The sequence below is a fragment of the Sapajus apella genome, unplaced genomic scaffold (genome assembly GCF_009761245.1).
Source record: "Sapajus apella isolate SASKATOON/1434 unplaced genomic scaffold, GSC_monkey_1.0 scaffold37, whole genome shotgun sequence".
NCBI lineage: Eukaryota > Metazoa > Chordata > Mammalia > Primates > Cebidae > Sapajus > Sapajus apella.
In genome coordinates, this window is record NW_022436977.1 from 19550940 (window position 1) to 19570354 (window position 19415).

Consider the following 19415-nt stretch of genomic DNA (forward strand, 5'->3'; position numbering starts at 1 on the left):
CTAGGCCCCAGAGAGTTGGAATGACTTCCCCTGGACCATACAGCCAGCGAGAAGTGGATCTAGGATTTAAACCCAGAGAGTGGGTCCAAACCTGTACTTTACCCACTACCCGACATTGGTGAATCGTAACACGGGGCATTTCCCAATGCTTGAAGTCTGAAATGAGGCAAGAGATGTAAGGGTGGCAAGTAACAGAATCTGTATGCCCTTTGACTAGCGCAAGGATGCTGGAAACCCCTGTCATGATCCCATTCCTGCAGGACTGATAGGAATTTCTTGTTTCAGGGGGAGTTATATTTCTGAGTGCTTTGTTAGACTCTTAGGGTGAACAACAGTAGCCACCGTCTAGGTGCCAAACTGCTAAGAGCTTTCCCTTGATTTACTTAATCCTCATATGAACTCTGTGGAAGTTACCCATCCTACAGGTGAGGAAATGCTGACTAATATGCTTGAGCTGGACACTCTTACGCAGGAGCTGGTGGGAGAGCCAGGATCCAAATCCAGGTCTGGGGCTCCTAGTCCTCTGTTCTATCCGCTGCTCTTCAAGAAAACTCCACCCAGCTGGTACCTAGTATAGCACCACAGGACCTGCCCTTCTGCTGCCTCTGTTCTATTGTAGGCCTGGGAATGGCCCCAAATTGGACCCGAGGGAGGCAATCACAGGAGTTTTACTTCATGCAATATGGAAAATTATGGCCTAATTTAGGATTGTTCATAGCATGCTATACTCCAGGGAAATTACTTTTTAAAAATCAATGTTGAGGGAGAAAACTGCCTGGTATTTCACCATCTGTCTTCGCAACTGCTTCCTGTGACATTCATCCCTATCTATTGTCAAGAGTTAACCTGGACTTCTTCTAGCATACAGACAAGAAATTTTCTTAGCTGCTTGCCAGTTAACCTAACCAGAGAAACACAGCTTTCCTTAATCCACTCACAAGGCTTCATCTTATCCAAAGCATTTCTTTCCTCCCTGAGGGCCCACCGTTGGCCCATCCTGAATGAAAGCTCTGTGGTCTTAGGATGTGGAGGAGGAACTCTGTTTCAATCTAGGAACACAGTTAACCAATGCATTTAAAACAAAAAAAAAAATCCAGAGTAGCTACTTTTATGTATTGTGTTACAAAAGCCACCTTCCTCAAAAGAATAATATTCCATGTCTTTGATAATTTCTACTGCAAGGTTGTTGTAACAATTACATGAGAAAAAGGCGAGGCACAGTGGCTCACACCTATAATCCCAGCACTGTGGGAGGCCGAGGAGGGTGGGTCATTTGAGGTCAGGAGTTTGAGACCAGCCTGGCCAATATGGTAAAACCTCATCTCTGCTAAAAATAAATAAATAAATAAATAAATAAAATGAGCCAGGTGGTAGTGGCACATGCCTGTAATCCCAGCTACTTGGGAGGCTGAGGCAGGAAAATCACTTAAGCCTGGGAGGCAGAGGTTGCAGTGAGCAGAGATCACGCCACTACACTCCAGTCTAGGCAACAGAGTGAGACCCTGTCTCAAACAAACAAAAAAAAATTACATGAGAAAAATACCTAATGCTGATTATGTACCAATACCCTATTCAGCACATGACATGCATATGGTTAATGAGGAGTCTTCTCAGCAGGTACAAAGGCCCTGTGCTTCTTGAGAGATCACCCACCTCTTCTCCACAACCAACCACTGGGTCTTCAACATCTATTAAGCATAAGACGGAAGCCACAGAACACTACTTACAATGTCATCCTGTTTTAATCTTCAGAAACTTGATATTAGGTCAACTGAGAGACACCAATATGTTACCAGTTATTATAACTAGGTGACAAATGTGGAAGTGATTTTTATTCCTTTTGTTTACACATGTTCTCTAAATTTTCTGCAATGTTTAGACAAGGAAAAAATAGCATTTAAAATATTACTACCAGCCAGGCACAGTGGCTCACACCTGTAGTCCCAGCACTTTGGGAGGCTAAGGCAGGTCAATCACCTGAGGTCAAGAGTTCCAGACCAGCCTGGCCATCATGGGGAAACCCTGTATTTGCTAAAAATATGAAAATTAGCCCAGCATGGTGGTTGTGCACCTGTAGTCCCAGATACTTGGGAGGCTGAGGCAGGAGAATTGCCCGAACCCATGAGACAGAGGTTGCAGTGAGCCAAGATCGGGACACTGCACTCCAGCTTGGGTGACAGAGCAAGACTCCCTCTCAAAAAAAAAAGTTTATACCAAAAAAAATTATATAAAATCTCAAACGCTGTGATCCCCAAGTCCACTTAAGCCTAGCCTACCTCCCTGGACCCCAGTGGCCCCTAAACTACAACCTCAGCTCTGTTACTATACCCACAGCTCACCCACGGCTGACACCAAAGCAGGAATTGAGAAGGAAGAGGCTCTGGAGGAAAGGGGTGAGGCTTTTCAAGAGATTCCCGAAGTCAGCAGTCTGAGCACCATGTCACCTATGGACTCTGAAGGCCTGAGTCTGGAGCCCTCTGCAGGGTGGGACCTGCAACCACCTCCCCACCCCAAGGTAACACCCTTGGAGAAACCACTACTCTTATCCTGACCCTGCTCCCGCCTCCTCTTCCTGTCGCCCACTCTTCCTTACGGAGGCAGGCCCAAGGTAAGCCCTCTCCCTTCACACCCCACATTTGTGGATGAGGTTTCAAAGGCTAAGCTTTTCTGGAATTCAGCACATTTTGTCTCTCCCAGCTCAGAGGAATGAAAACTGTCCAGTCATGGTCCCTGCTGTCTCCAGCCTTGGTAACACTTTCTACCCAGCAGAATATGAACCTGAAATCAATTCCCTGATGCTTGAAGGTTTCATTCAGAATGCATCATCATAAACAGACCAGGAGGCTGGAGGTAATTTCTCGAGAGATTTCAAAGTTACTCCACCTGGAGCCTCAGCCATTCCCAGGAATCACAGCCCCATTCTCCGAAAATGCAGAAACCTGCCTTGCCAGAACTTTTGTCTACATCCAGGGGGAGAGTCCTAACCGGGTTATTCCCAAGCCTTCCTAGACCCTGCAGAAGAGAACCATTCGAGGTGAACAGTCCCCAGCTCTCCCTGACTTCCATACCTGGGGGAGTGAGCAGACCACCAGGACCCAGGCGGCAGCAGGCTGGGGCAGGAACTCCATCAAGGGATGGAGTTTCTTTGCCAGGACTCAGAGAACAAGGCAGACCAATCCTACTCCTGCTTGTCTCATGAGCACCGTGTGAAAGCCAATGAGGTGACAAGTCCTGTATTAGCATCGTTCATAGCCCTACTCTCCCATTCTGAGACTAGGGGGTGCTTATAATCTATTATCTAAACTGCAACATCTTGGAGAGCTAGAGGGGACACTATTTAGTTATGCCAGGACAATAGGTGTTAAACAGGAACGTCCCAGGCAAACCAGGATTTGGACACCCAAGAGAACATCTCCCACCCCTGTGGCCAGCTGCTAGAGTAGTTAGTTTCCTGCCCTCCCCCAGAATGGATACCACTGAAGAAAGTCTACTTCCCTGATCAAGCCAGGACCTCACTCAGCAAGCTCCCTTGGCATCCCAGGAAAGGAATAGGAAACTATCACAGGAACCACAAAAATGTGGATAGGGCCCTTATTTGTCTCGTTCAACAGAGTGTGCCCCGGGCCAAGAGTAGTACTCAGAAGGTAGTATATGCTCAATAAATATTTGTTGAATGAGTGAGTGAATGCCCAAACAAAGTTTCTAACATCAAGAGAACTCCAGGAAAACAGACTTGGCAATCTAGTGACACATAAAAGGGTTTGAGCTCTAAACTTATAAAAATCCAAATCATTGTATAGACTGCTATGCCTTCCCCTTCAGGGGAGTTTATACATATGAAATGTACACAGCTTTAAAATGCCAGATTGAACTGAAACTGTAAACTTCTACAATAAACTAATAGAAAACAAATTATTTCTAAGCCACTGCCAAACATCAAATAAACTTGAACTATTTCCTGCAATATCTCTAGTACAAACTCATTCAAAACTTTGTTGGGCAACATTGGGACTGAATCTAGCAAATGCTTGCTATACACATCAGGATTCCTCTAACCCCACTGTGCAGAGGTTCCCTGAGAAACAGGTGCCTGGGGAGAACTAGATTTGCAGGAGATTTAAAGAGGGGACGTGCCTAGGAAGGACAAAGGAGCAGGAACAGGAGAAGACAAGGCGGGCCTTCAGGTCACAGTACAAGATGGACACGTATGAAAACAGAGGGGGAAGGAAGGAGGACTGGATAGAAGACCCTCAGACACAGCACAGTTCTTAGGAAGTTTCAGCCAGGTTGATGGTGGGTCCTGGGGCCCAAGTTGTCCAGTAGAGAAGTCCCACATTCCAAGGAACGGGGCAGCACTAGTGCCCCACCATGTTTAGTCACTGGCTGGAAGAAAGTATGGCCTTAGCACAAACAGGGTGGTGGAGCCAGAGGGGTGGCAGCTGGGCTCTTACTCCACTGTGCTCCCGCAGCAGGAGTTCTAAGCAGCACGTGTTCAGGGCTACTGCACACTGTGACTGAAACAATATTGTCCCTGGAATGACCCTTTTCAGTGAATCCAAATAGGCTCTGTGAAATTATGCCAGTTGTCAGCTGAATACTCACAGTGGATGACACGTAAGCTAGCCCACCACCTCCATAATTCTCTCCCAAGTGCTGTGACCTTTCATTCCTACCAGCCTAGATAAAATTTTCTCATACAACACGATCAGTGACAAACTCTTATTCAGAAAATAAAAGTCTATTCTTTCATTTTATTATTCCCAAAGAATCGAACCCATCATGAGCAGCCCACATGGTGGCTGTTCAAAGGTACTGGAAAGGGAGGTATTTGGTCACCATTATCCATCAAGAATCTCTTTACAGGGATAGGTTCCAAGTCCTCATGCTGCTCTTGGTCATTCAGTGACTGCAGTCTTGGCCCAGAAGCCATCCAAGATGAGCAAGTGCTGAGCCATCCTTAACTCATACCCAGATGAAACAACTTGCGCAGAAACGCTGGTCCTCCCCAGTAACCCCTGTAAGAAATAACACAAAAAATGTACTTGCAGCAAGGCAGATGAGGTGCCTTCAGCCAGGAGGATGCTGAAAGGGAAGCCGGCTGCTCACAGAGGATGTTTATCAGCACATAAATTAGCATGATTGTCTAGTGAGTTGGAAAGATCCCGTGACTAGGAGGGGACGGCCTACTTCCAGTCCTAGCTTTGACATTGACTTGCTGTGTGAGCCTGGATATGCTGACTCAATTTGGTACACCTGTACAAGCCTCTACTACAAGCAAACTGCTACTCTTTCTGCTTTCATTAGCTCATAATTAACTATAGGTCAGGATTTCTCAATCTCAGCCCTACTGACATTTTGGACCAGGTAATTCTTTGCTGTGGGAGGCTGACCTGTGCATTATAGGATGTTCAGTAGCATCCTTGGCCCCTGCTCACTAGATGTAAGTAGCACCCCTCCAGTTGTAACAACCAAAAAAATGTCTCTGGAAATTATCAAATGTCTCTGGAGCAGCAAGGGGTAGGAAGATCACTCTTGGTTCAGGACCACTGGTGTAGATACCCTAATTTATCTCTCATATGGGTTTGGAAAAGTCAAATGAGATCATCAGCTTTTAGAATGAAAAAGGGCAGCGGGGTGCAGCGGCTTACACCTGTAATCCCAGCACTCTGGGAGGCCGAGGCTGACAGATCACTTGAGGCCAGGAGTTCAAAACCAGTCTGGCCAACATGGCAAAACCCCATATCTACTAAAAATACAAAAATTAGCTGGGGATGGTGGCACATTTCTGTAATCCCAGCTACTTGGGAGGTTGGGGCAGGAGAATCACTTGAACCCGGGAGGCAGAGGTTGTAGTGAGCTGAGATGGCACCACTGCACTCCAGCCCGGTCAACAGAGCAAGACCCTGCCTCAAAAAATTAAAAAAAAAAAAAATGAATGAATGAATAAGAGGAATTACTCATTTTTATTACTCTATTTACTTATTGAAGGCCTACTATGTACCTGCCTCTTTATGTGTTATCACATTAATCTCCATCTTGTGAGGTAGGCAAAGTTACTTTCATTTTGCAGATAAGAAACTTAACCTCAGAGAGTTTAAGCAACTTTCCCTGGGACACATAGCTCTATATGTCATGCTAATAGCATGACACTGCTAATGGCTGTCATGACACTGCTAATGACATTAACATGGCAGAAGTATGACACAAATACAGGTCTGACTGCAAAGTCTGTGCTCTTAATCACTGTTTACTTTTTCCTATAACATAATAAAAACAAAGGTAAGGGGTCAGGCACTGTGGCTCACCCATGTAATCCCAGCACTTTGGGAGGCCGAGGAAGGCAGATCAATTGAGGTCAGGAGTTCAAGACCAGCCTGGCCAACATGGTAAAACCCCATCTCTAGTAAAAATACAAAAATTAGACGGGCGTGGTGGCAAGCATCTGTAACCCCAGCTAATTAGGAGGCTGAGGCAGGAAAATTGCATGAACCCAGGAGGTGGAGACTGCAGTGAGCCAAGTTCATGCTGCTGCACTCCAACCTGGGCAACAGAGCAAGCCTCTGTCTCAAAAAAAAAAAAAAAAAAAAAGGTAAGGTAGCAGATGACAGAGTACTTGATATGTGAAAGTGATTTACTATTATTATTTATCCAGAAGCAAAAGAGGACCCAGAGCATGGAAGACGGAAGATTTAGTCACTGCTAATTAGGAGAAAAGAGGCTACATCCCCTGCGGGTGGAGATGTGCTACAAATCTCTTTCCTCATCCAGAAAACAGGCAGTGCACTTACCTTAGCATCATATTCCAATACAGAAGAGGCATCAGGTCAGCTTTCATGAGGTACATGGAAAGGCGCTCTTTGCTTTGATCAACAGGGAAGGTTTCTAGCGGCTCCGCTTTGTAGTCAAACTCAGCAAGAATCACACGGTTGTAGCCGGTCACCAGTGGACATGATGTGTAGCCATCATACTAAAATTGCAAATCAGACTGAGTTGGAAAGTAGATTTTTTTCATGGTACTATATTAATAATTTAGAATTTATTATTTGCTTTGAGTAATTATAATTTTTTTTTCTTTTCTGTATATTCTAACTTTTTGCACTGTGAAAAATGTAAACTATATAATAAAAAAAATAGTACTAATGGCAAAAACAGAAATGCCCATATTGGAGACACTAATTAAGAAAGTGCAAAACCATGGGAAAACACTACTTTCACACTGAATGGAAGATGATCATTGAGACAGTAAGTTTTACGAGGCATACGAACCTTCTTTGTTGGTGTTTGATTCTTCATAATCAGAGAAATTGTTCTATCAAGTATTCCTGACTGGGCAGCTATAAGATAAATCAAAAAGTCAGAAAAACATAAGCCTCTAGGTTTTCCATGAAAACTAATTTGCAAATAACTTTCATGTAAACACTTTTAAGAAGATTCCACTTCCTGTCCCTCGAGACTGTGACGAGAACATGACCTTCTTTTTTTTTTTTTTTGAGACGGAGTTTCACTCTTGTTACCCAGGCTGGAGTGCAATGGCGCAATCTCGGCTCACCGCAACCTCTGCCTCCTGGGTTCAGGCAATTCTCCTGCCCCAGCCTCCTGAGTCGCTGGGATTACAGGCACGTGCCACCATGCCCAGCTAATTTTTTGTATTTTTAGTAGAGACGGGGTTTCACCATGTTGACCAGGATGGTCTCGATCTCTTGACCTCGTGATCCACCCGCCTCGGCCTCCCTTCTTACCAGCTGAAGTTCTGACTACCAGAGGGGGTTCTTTCATTCATGAAAGGCCCACACATGTGGCTCCATGGGTTTGAAACTAAAGTGCCGACTCTCTCCAGTGCGGCTGTAAGGATGGCCCTACCCTAACTCCAATGCCTCTCCTCCTGGGGTCGAGGCTGTCAACTTAGTCTGTGTGTCAACTTAGTCAGTGTTCTTGGCCATGCGGGTTATCCCTGTGTCCCTGTTCACAGGCAGTCTGGATTGGTAGCCCCATGCATTTCCATTAAGACAAAGCACAGTTTCCTCTCTACTGGACTGCCCTGGCTGAGGCAGGGCCAGATGGATATGGATTTAGATATAGATATAGATATAGAGATCCACCTGCATTTCCATCTCTCCGTCTCTTTCCTAGATAGACAAAGATAGATAGATACATAGATAGATGGATAGATACACAGATAGGAATTTGTTTTTGTTTTTCTTTGGCAAGAGTGGGGAGACTGCCTTTTTTATTATGAAAATGTTCAAATTCCATCATTCTTGTTTCATCCTTCTCATCACACATACTATTTTTTTCCTACTGTATTGTTAGAGCAGATATCACATCAATTCACTCATAAATCTTTCTGACTATATCTCTGATAGGGAATTTTCTTAACACAAACGCATAGCATTTTCACACCACCAAAATATTAGTAATAATTCCTTTCATATAATCTAAACCCAGTCTGTGTTCAATTTTGATAATTAAAACTGCCCAGCCAAGTGCTATGGCTCACGCCTGTAATCTCAACACTTTGGGAGGCTGAGGTGGGTGGATCATTTGAGGTCAGGAATTCAAGACCAGCCTGGCCAACATGATGAAACCTCATCTCCAAAAAAAATACAAAAATTAGTCAGGCGTGGTGATACACACCTGTAATCCCAGCTATTCGGGAGGCTAAGGCAAGGGAATTGCTTGAACCCAGGAGGCAGAGGTTGCAGCAATCCGAGATCGCACCAGGGAACTCCAGCCTGGGCAATGAAGTGAGACACCACCTTGGAAAAAAAGAAAAAAAAGACTGCTCTTTTAAAGAAATGGCAGTTTGTGGCTGGGCACGGTGGCTTACACCTATAATCTCAGCACTTTGGGAGGCCAAGGTGGGCAGATCACTTGAGGCCCAGAGGCCTAGAGGTGGCCTAGAGGTAAAGCATGGGATTCACTTTTGAGGAAAGATGGGTTACCTTTGTATTATAAAATGCTTATTCAAGTAGTTATTTTGTAATCCCCCAAATCAGGGTCTACTTTTTCTGTAAAGAAACGTTGCAGGACTTGTGGGCCAAAAGGGTAAAATCAAAGATACTATATAACAAGAAAAAACAAATTTCCACCAAAAAATCTTATTGAGAAAATTCTAAACATAATAATATGTTTGTAATATAGGTCTACTAATGAGAAGAATAAAATTATTTTCCTTAGAATGAGAAAAAGAGTTAGCTAGCATTCCCTATCTTCAAAATGACTGTAAATGTTCACCTGTAGAAACCATTCTTTGCCACCTATACAAAAATAGGCAATGGGCTGTACTTGACCCTTAAGCTCTAGTTTCCTGATGCCCAAATCAAAGAAGCAATGATTTTTTTTCTAGAATGGGGTTGCGGGGGGGTGGTTCAAAAAAATGAATAGTAAACAGCTCTTCATAAAAATATCAAATGATGCTGGCATGGTGGCTCACACCTGTAATCCCAACTTTGGGAGGCTGAGGGGGGTGGGTCACTTGAGTTCAGGAGTTCAAGAACAGCCTGGCCAACATGGTGCAATCCCGTCTCTAATAAAAATAGAAAAATTAGGCAGGTGCCTGTAATCCCAGCTCCTCGGGAGGCTAAGGCAAGAGAATTGCTTGAACCCAGGAGGTAGACGTTGCAGTGAGCCAAGATCGTGCCACCGCACTCCAGCCTAGGCGACACAGCAAGACTCTAAAAATATGTACATATTAAATGAGGCCAAGCGTGGTGGCTAATGCCTATAATCCCAATGTTTTGAGAGGCCAAGGCGGGAGGATCGCTTGAGCCCAGGAGTTTGAGACCAGCCTAGGTTACATAGGGAGACCCTGTCTCTACAGATAATTTAAAATTTTCCTGGGTGTGGTGACACATGCCTACAGTTCAAGCTACTTGGGGTGGGGGATTGAAGTGGAAGGATCACTTTGATCCCAAGAAGTCAAGGCTGCAGCGAGCTGGGATCGCTCCACTGCACTCCACCCTGTGCGACAGAGCGAGACCCTGTCTCTCAAATAAAGAAAAAAATTAAATGGCTATATTCACTGTTGGCAAAGCAACATCTCTAAAGATCATATTTCCCTTTTGGAAAGCCGTGTTCTTCCTTGAGGGCCATAAACAGTGTGGAATCTGGGCTAACAACATCTGAGGAGGTCACAGCAGCAGGACATCAAGGCCAATGGAAAAGGAGCAGAGATGTCCAGGGGTGCCACTGCAGAGAGGTGAGGCCTGGCGAGCCAGGAAGCCGTCACCCAACGTCAGCCTTGAAGTGTGCATGGTGCAGGTGTACGGGAGTTTCTACCCTGTATTACAATCCCCTTCTATCATGCCCATGCCTTCAGTTAACTTTTGTTAAATGCCACATCCTGATCTTAGCTGTGCTGGGAGTAATTAAAGGAGCATCCTGGGGCAGAGAGAAGTGGACATGAGCTCAGGGAAGCCAGATGCAACACGGCAAGCTGGGTCTTGCCTGCATAGCACAGGGGTCTGAACAGAGGCTTGGTGGCAAGTAAACCCAAGAACAGATTAGTGAAACGAGTGTCGCATTGCCTTGGGATACTCAGAGGATTTGGGGAAGGAAATCTAAGAAAAAAATGCAGATCTGCTTGAGAAAAGCTAGTACTATTGTAATTTGGACACCGAAGAGAAGAGCAAATAGACCTTCACACGTGAAATATTAGGTCGGTGCCAAAGTAACTGCGGTTTTTGCCATTAAGAGTAAAGGCAAAACCTGCAATTACTTTGGCACCAACCTAAATAACAGATAAAGAGCACTCATTATGGTACTGTTTGAAATAAAAACGGGTTGGAAACAACCCAGATATAATTAAGAGTGGACTCAATAAATAAGCTCTAGAGCAACCAGAGAATAGGTTGCAGATTGTAAGACACAGATGTAAAAACAATGGGGATGCTCTCCTCTTGGTTAGGGGAACGTGGAAGCCACACAGACGCACTGCACGACTAGGAGCAAGATTTTCCACTTAGAACTTTTTGTTTGATCATATTCAGTCTTATCTATTTGGAACATTGAATTAAGCTGGGTCATCTGGGCCTCACATCACAGGTAATTTCACCACATAAATTCAGCAGGCTTACATTACATGAACTCAATCCAAAGTATCACCCCACAGACTACCTATAAATTACAAGACAGTGAGTTCTTTTATAATGGAAAAAAAAGAAAAAGAGAAACTATCTCTTAACCCAGTGAGGAAGTCTAGCTTCACCAAAGACAAGACAAACTAATGTGATGGGCTCCTGAGATGCCACAGAGGGAGGTACACAGCCTCAGGTATGGAGATTCTTGCCAAAGCATATAACCTGAACCTAACCATAAGAAAACAACTAGACAAGGCCAGGCACAGTGGCTCACGCCTGTAATCCCAGCACTTTTGGAGGCCAAGGCAGGGGGATCATAAGGTCAGGAGTTTGAGACTAGCCTGACCAATATGGTGAAACCCCATGTCTACTAAAAATACAAAAATTAGCCGGGGATGATGGCATACACCTGTAATCCCAGCTACTCGGGAGGCTGAGGCAGGAGAATCACTTGAACCCAGGAGGCAGAGGTTGCAATGAGTCAAGATCGTGCCACTGCACTCCAGCCTGGGCGACAGAGGAAGATTCCATCGAAAGAAAGAGAGAGAGAGAAAGAGAGAGAGAGAAGGAAGGAGGGAAGGAAAGAAGGAGGGAAGGAAGGAGTGAAGGAAGGAAGGAGGGAAGGAAGGAAGGAAGGAAGGAAGGAAGGAAGGAAGGAAGGAAGGAAGGAGAGAAAGAAAACAACTAGACAGTTCTAAATTATGGGGTATTCTACAAGATAACTAGCCTGGAAACTTCAAAAATGTCAATGTCGTGAAAGTAAAGAAACAAATGTCAGAAGGCCTGTTCTATATTAAAGGGGACCAAAGAGAAATGACACCCAATGTCCTGTGTGATCTTTGACTGGCTGATGGATTTAAGGAAAGGAGAGGCTGGGGCAACAAAGGACATTTTTCGGAAAATATACATAAATATGGGCCGGGCACAGTGGCTCACGCCTAGCACTTTGGGAGGCAGAGGCAGGTAGATCACCTGAAGTCGGGAGTTTGAGACCAGCCTTGCCAACATGGTGAAACCCCGTCTCTACTAAAATCACAAAGACTAGCCAGGCATGGTGGCACACCCCTGTAATCCCAGCTACTCAGGAGGCTGAGGCAGGAGAATCACTTGAACCAAGGAGATGGAGGTTGCAGTGAGCTGAGATTGTGCCACTGCACTCCAGCCTGGGCAACAAGAGCAAAATTCTGACTAAAAAAAAAAAATAAATAATAATAATATATATATATATACACACACACACACACACAAAAAAAAATATATATATATATGTATATATACACATAAATATAATGAAGCAAATATCATAAAATATTAATAATTGATTAATACCTGAAGGGTATATGAGTATTACAATTTCTTTCAAATTTGTATAGGTTTGAGATTTTTTTAAAATAGAAAGTTGGATGGAAATTAGTATTAACAATGAAAAAGATATTCAGTGAATTTCCTGGATAGTCTACCTTAACATTGAAACAGTCAGCAAAAGTAACACAATCCGTTCCACAGGTGTCTAATTCACACAAAACACTACCATAACCATCAGGAGGAAGGTCCTGTGTTTTATAACATCCAGAGAAGACGGTTTCTGTCAGTAGAAGACAGAATCTAAAAGGCAATTCTCCCCATCACTGCTGGTGCAGAACATTAGGTGAAGAATTTAGTTTTCCAGGCTGAGGCCTTAATCGTGTACCACTCAGAGCATGCTCCAATGTATTTGTCTTAACGGGACAATTTTCTGGTCTGTAAGCTTTCATTGACTTGCATGTGTTTTCTGGGAAAGCAAATGCTTCCCTGGCTTTATGGTGTTTTAGGCAGAAGACAAGCAGCCAACCTGCCTGGTGTCAGAGGCAAAGAATGCCAGAGATGCCAGTATGGCAGTATGGGAAGTAACCGAATTCTAGAGAGCTGGAAAGGTGATGTATTCTTTCTAATGCCCCTTCTTCTGACAACAACCCCTCTGACATAGAAAAGGCAGATAAGATCATGCTACCCTGGGGCAAAGTACTCAAAAGGTACTTTTTTATTTATATGACACTGGGTTCATTGACAACTTGCTTCTGTCTTAGGAAGGTCAAAGTCATTTTTAGGACACAAAAGTTTCTTCATTATTAATGGAACGATGTTGGTGCCAAGCTTTTTTCTTTTTTTTTTTTTAGATGAAGTCTTGTTCTGTCACCCAGGCTGGAGTACAGTGGTGCAATCTCGGCTCACTGCAACCTCCACCTCCCAGATTCAAGCAATTCTTCTGCTTCAGCCTCCTGAGTAGCTGTGATTACAGGCACCCACCACACGCCCGACTAATTTTTGTACTGTTAGTAGAGATGAGGTTTCACCATGTTGGCCAGGCTGGTCTCAAACTCCTGGCCTCAAATGACCTGCCTGCCTCAGCCTCCGAAAGTGGTGAGATTAAGGCATGAACCACGGTGCCTGGCCGGTGCCAAGCTTTTGTTTTTGCTACAATTGTGCCTTGAAGTGACATATTTTTTAGAAAGAGAGAAAGAGCTGGTTATCTTACCTACTGCAGCAGCAGTCTTGGACGTAGGAAGGTTGGTGCAGTCCCCAATCCCAAACACGTTTGGGTACCTCTTGTGTTGCAGAGTTTCTTTATCCACATCCACCCAGCCAGCAGCATCAGCCACAGGACTGGTCTTGAGGACGTCTGGTGGGCTCATTGGTGGTGTGACATGAAGCATTTCATACTACACACAAGGAGAGAATCCACATTTGCATTTATTCAATATTTCTACAGGTCCACAAGCTCTTCCACAAACTTCCTTACTCCATACACTGTGCTATGGCTGCATAGAGCATTATATAATCAGCACTTGTACCAGTCCACGCCCTCTCTAAGATCTTATGTGTTCTCCTGGAGGGTGGTGATAAACTAAATAACCATTCTCTCGGTTGACATGATCCTCCCGTACAGAGACCACGAGATCCCTGTGGCCACACACACAGGGGCTTATGAGATATTGGAGTAAAGCTCACTATTATTCTGAAAGAATCCATTGATGTTTCTATTAATGCTAAAATAAGGGGGTGGTATACTTCAGTTGCAGTCTCCCTGACCCTCAGCTGTCAGCTTGTAAAGTTTAGCACCTCCATGTTATTCTGTAAGGTGATGCTCAGCGTCACCATAAAGGCCATGTTGGGAGCTGGTAAGAAAGCATCATTGCCAAGTATGTGTCAACTACAAAACACATAAAGGAAACTGTCAGAACACCAATTTAAGTCGAACAGAGGTGGTAAAAATATTACCTAGCACTTTGGAAAAGGAGCAAGGGGTCTGATTCAGTACTGGATTTACTTTTCAGTGCAGAAGGCAGGGGTGAATTTTTTTTTTCCGGAACACCATATCAAGGTTACCCTTGGTGAGTAGTGCCCTGACCCATCCTGATCACTTTTGAGGGTTCACTTAACTTTTTTTGTTTATGTAATATTCTTTCACATTTTGTAGTTAATTCTTTTATTCTTTTTATTTATTTTTAACAAACTCCATTCAGCAACTTCATCAGTTTGCTAGTGGGTCCAGTTAAGGATGCATTGATTGAAATGTTCACGGCATGTCATTGGGGTAAAAACTTAAGCACTTCAAGGCAATTCCAACCTTGTGAGATAGTGGATAGCCCTTTGTTTCCGTAAGAAGTCCCGTGGCCTCAGAGAGGCTCAGCAGTCACTGATGGCAATAGGAATTAGGAAGATGACTTGCACTTACTACAACTCTCACACAAAAATAAGCTTAATTAGCCTCAGGGAAGGAGCACTGCAAATGGCTGCCACTCCTCTGCAGGATAATCTGGGGTGGGGGTTGGCCCTTAGGGACACGGGTCCCTGAGGCCAGGTCTGTTAATGAACATTAAAACTGAATGCATGTTTGCGAGATAATGGGTGAAATGGTCAACAACTATCATCTACCAAATTATTAATGCCCTGTCTGCATTTTTGCAGTCAGAAAGAACTACTTTTGAGAGTGTCTCACTCTGTCACCAGATTGGAGGGTGGTGGCTTGATCACAGCTCACTATAGCCTCGAACTGCTGGGCTGAAGCGATCCTCCTGCCTCAGCCTCCCGAATAGCTGGGACTACAGGCGCGCACCCTGTTGCCACCCCCAGCTCATTTTTTTTTTCTTTTAGTAGAGACTCAGTCTTGCTGCATAGCCCAGGCTGGTCTTGAACTCCTGGGCTCAAGCAACCCACCTGCCTCAGCCTCCTAAAGTGCTGGGATTACAGGTGCAAGCTACCACACCTGACCTAGAACTACTTTTTGAACTGAGGTCTAAACCTTACTGGAGTCATCTAGGCGGAGTTAATGTGTTTGAATTTCACAAGTACACATATATTCCACACATCTTTTCTAAAAGGAAAGTTAAATATTTTCATATAATCATCATAAAGGTATGGACTTTTACCTGAGCTAACATCCTACAAAAGAAGAAATACTAGGGTCTACTTTACAGATTCATTAGAAATTAATGGCCAGGCGCAGTGGCTCACACCTGTAATCCCAACACTTTGGGAGGTCAAGGCGGGAAGATCACTTGAGCTCAGGAGTTCGAGACCAGTATGGGTAACATAGTGAAACCACTGTCTCTACCAAAAACACAAAAAATTAGCTGGGCATAGTAGCACATACTTGTAGTCCCAGCTACTCAGGAGGCTAAGGTGAGAGGGTGGCTTGCTTGAGGCTGGGAGGTGAGGGCTGCAGGGAGTAGAGATCGTACCACTGCACTCCAGCCTGGGTGACAGAGCAAGACCCTGCCTCCAAAAAAAAAAAAAAAAAAAAAAAAAAAGAAAAAAAAATTAACACTGGGCTGGGTGTGGTGGCTCACATCTGTAATCCCAGCACTTTGGGAGGCCAAGGTGGACAGATCACTTGAGCCCAGGAGTTTGAGACCAGCCAGAGCAGCATGGTAAAATCCAGTCTCTACAAAAAATACAAAAATTATCCAGGTGTAGCATGCCTACAGACCCGGCTACTCAGGAGGCTGAGGTGGGAGTATTGCCTGAGCCCTGGAAATGGAGGCTGCAGTGAGCCACGAGCCGTGATGGCACCACTGCACTCTAACCTGAGTGACAGAGTGAGACCCTGAAAAAAAAGAAGGAAGAAAGGAAGGAAGGATGGAAGGAAGGAAGGAAGGAGGGAAGGAAGGAGGGAAGGAGAGAGAGAGAGAAAGAAAGAAAGAGAGAGAAAGAAAGAGAGAAACAGAGAGACAGAAAGAAAGAACAAAAGAAAGAAAGAAAAAGAAAGGAAGAAGGAAGGAAAAGGAGGGAAGGAAGGAAGGAAAGAAGGAGGGAGGGAGGGAAAGAAAGAAAGAAGGAAGGAAAAAAGGAAAGATTGGCACTTAGTTGTAGCTTGCTCATTATCCATCATTCATTTCCGTAACTGTATAGGATAAATAACTTGGTCCTCCTTTATTAACATACATAGTCCATTCCATGTGACGGTTTTCAAATGTTAATGTTTATTAGCAGCATTTGGGAGACTTGTGGGAAATACAAGTTCCCAGGCTGCACCATGCCTAGATCCCAATCTAGTAGATCTGGGTAAAGCATAGGAATTTGTACTTAAACAACATCTGCTAGTGATTCTGACATGTAAAACCTGCGGATCACTTTCTCACAAGCTCTGGCTTAAAGAAACAGATTCATTTACAAAGAAAGACAGAATGCTATTACTTGGACAAGTCACTTCATCTCTTTGGTCTTTGATTTGCTTATCCATAAAGAAATACACTAGGCTAGACGACCTCCGAAGTCTCTCCTAATTGCAGGACTCTGTAGTGTAAAACAAGGTAAGATTTTTTTTTTTAACTTAGGAGACTGGGATCAGTTCACAAGCTCCCTAATAAAGATTCAAGATTGTAAACTTTGGGCTACATTTAATTATTCTTTTTTTTTTTTTTTTTAGGACAGAGTCTCGCTCTGTCGCCCGGGCTGGAGTGCAGTGGCGTGATCTCAACTCCCTGCAACCTCCACCTCCCAGGTTCAAGCAGCTCTCTGCCTCAGCCTCCTGAGTTGCTGGGTTTACAGATGCCCACCACCACACCTGGCTAATTTTTGTATTCTCATTAGAGACAAGATTACAACATCTTGGCCAGGCTGGTCTTGAACTCCTGACCTCGTGATCCACCCACCTTGGCTCACTCAGATGGACTCTCTCCAATGGGCTCTTTTGTAAAGTAAAAATGAGCTCTCACTCATAGCCCATTTGAGGAGCAGCAATTTAAAAGAGCTAGAGCTGGAGGGACCTTCCAAAGTCACTTACAACTACGTGACGGCAGGAAAAAGGAAAACTACAAAAAGGACACACATAAAAACAAAGAGCAGTAATTCAAGACCCTTTTGTAAAGTGAGAACTAGCTCCAACCATTCCAGTAGATTCTGCGTGCATAATTACACAGCAGCTATTCAAAATGATGACCCTGAGCTGGTTCAGATAGATACTCAACGAGGCTGGGACAACCTGTGACATCAAAACGTAAGGACGTGCTCAAACACATGATGGAGCATGCCACAGGGACAGAAAACCCAGCTGGAAAAGGTGCCTACTGACCAAATCCAGAATCATTTGAGCACCAAAATAAGGACAATAATGAATGATACAGCATTGTAAAAAATAAAGGAACTCATGAGTTCATACCAATAAACTAAGAGAGAACCAAAGCAAAGACTCTTGCTGACAGAATGCCAAGAGCTTACTGGTAAGTGTACAGAAATGCTAGTTAGAAAATCATCATTTTGCAACCACCACAGTAAAGATCACATTAGGCACGAATCGTCAATGTATGCTATCTCCTGGGGAGAGATTTGAATAAATAGACTATTTGCATGGTTTTAAAGTGTCTTCCCACAGCCTTATTAGTAGCAAGGGAGAAAAACAATTGTAATTATTCAGTTGGAAAACTGGACCATATCTTGACTGATGATCAAAATTAACATCATCAATGGAGGCAGATGAACATTGTTTGCTTGCAAACGTGACACCTTAGAAGAATGCAATGCTTAAGCAATGTTCCAGTATGATAAAACAGAGCCTGAGGCTGGGTGCAATGGCTGTCGCCTATAATCCCAGCACTTCGGGAAGCCAAGCAGGCGGATGGCTTGAGGTCAGGAGTTTGGGACCATCCTAGCCAACATGGTGAAACCCCGTGGCTACTAAAAATAAAAAAAATTTTTTTTAATTAGCCAGGCATGGTGGCACACACCTGTAGTACCAGCTATTCATGAGGCTGAGGCAGGAGAATCACTTGAACCTGAGGAGCAGAGGTTGGAGTGAGCTGAGATTGCGCCACTGCACTCCAGCCTACACAAAACAGCGAGACTTTGTCTCAAAAATAAATAAATAGCAGAGCCTGAAACTAATCACAAGAAAACACAGACAAACCCAAAATGAGGAACATTCTACTGAAAGAAAAGTGGTAGGGAAAGGGCTGTATTATTTCTTTTTTATTTTTTTTATTTTTTAATTTTTTAATTATTATTTAACTTTTTCTTTTTCTTTCTTTTTTTTTTTTTTTTGGAGACGGAGTTTCGCTCTTGTTACCCAGGCTGGAGTGCAATGGCGCGATCTCGGCTCACCGCAACCTCCGCCTCCTGGGTTCAGGCAATTCTCCTGCCTCAGCCTCCTGAGTAGCTGGGATTACAGGCACACACCACCATGCCCAGCTAATGTTTTGTACTTTTAGTAGAGACGGGGTTTCACCATATTGACCAGGATGGTCTCGATCTCTTGACCTCGTGATCCACCCGCCTCGGCCTCCCAAAGTGCTGGGATTACAGGCTTGAGCCACCGTGCCCGGCCTAACTTTTTCTTTTTAGAGATGGGGTTTCACCATGTTGGCCAGGCAGATCTCGAACTCCTGTTCTCAAGTGATCCATCCGCCTCGGCCTCCCAAAGTGCTGGGATTACAGGTGTGAGCCACCGCGCCCGGCCTCAGGGCTGTATTATTTCAAAATATCAAAGTCATAGAAGACAAAGAAAAGCTATAGAAATGTCCCAGGTTAAAGGAGGCTAAATAGACATCACAATTAAACGCAACCTCTGGCTGAAGACTGAGTCCTGAACTGGAGAGGAAAAAATGCTGTAATGCAGTCAGGTCAATCAACTAAACTGGAATACAAATAGTAGGTTAAAATATTTCTTTCTTTCTTTTTCTTTATATATATATATATATAAATATATATTATTTATGTCCCATGGCTGGGACAGTTGAAGAAATTATACAATGATGTTCAGCATTTTCCCCTTCCCACATGGACTTTAGATTAAGGATGACAGCATGAGGAAATGGAGCAAGAAATACAAAAATGATATAAAATTGCAAGTGACAGCCAAGG

General features: G+C 44.0%; 1 protein-coding gene across 3 annotated transcripts in view; it reads right to left on the minus strand.

Moving 5' to 3' along the window:
* Nucleotides 1-4705: 4705 nt before the first annotated feature.
* The window catches only part of SQOR (sulfide quinone oxidoreductase), a 51164-nt gene continuing 36454 nt past the window's right edge, over nt 4706-19415 (minus strand). For 2 of the 3 annotated variants that reach the window (XM_032297554.1, XM_032297555.1), the window contains exons 7-10: nt 13594-13777; nt 7267-7334; nt 6789-6967; nt 4706-5015 (exon numbers count right to left, since the gene is read on the minus strand). In XM_032297554.1, the coding sequence (XP_032153445.1) occupies nt 4958-5015; nt 6789-6967; nt 7267-7334; nt 13594-13777 (489 nt within the window). In that variant the 3' untranslated portion in view covers nt 4706-4957. The remainder of the gene's footprint in view (nt 5016-6788; nt 6968-7266; nt 7335-13593; nt 13778-19415) is intronic. The other variant, XM_032297556.1, reaches the window with a different exon arrangement.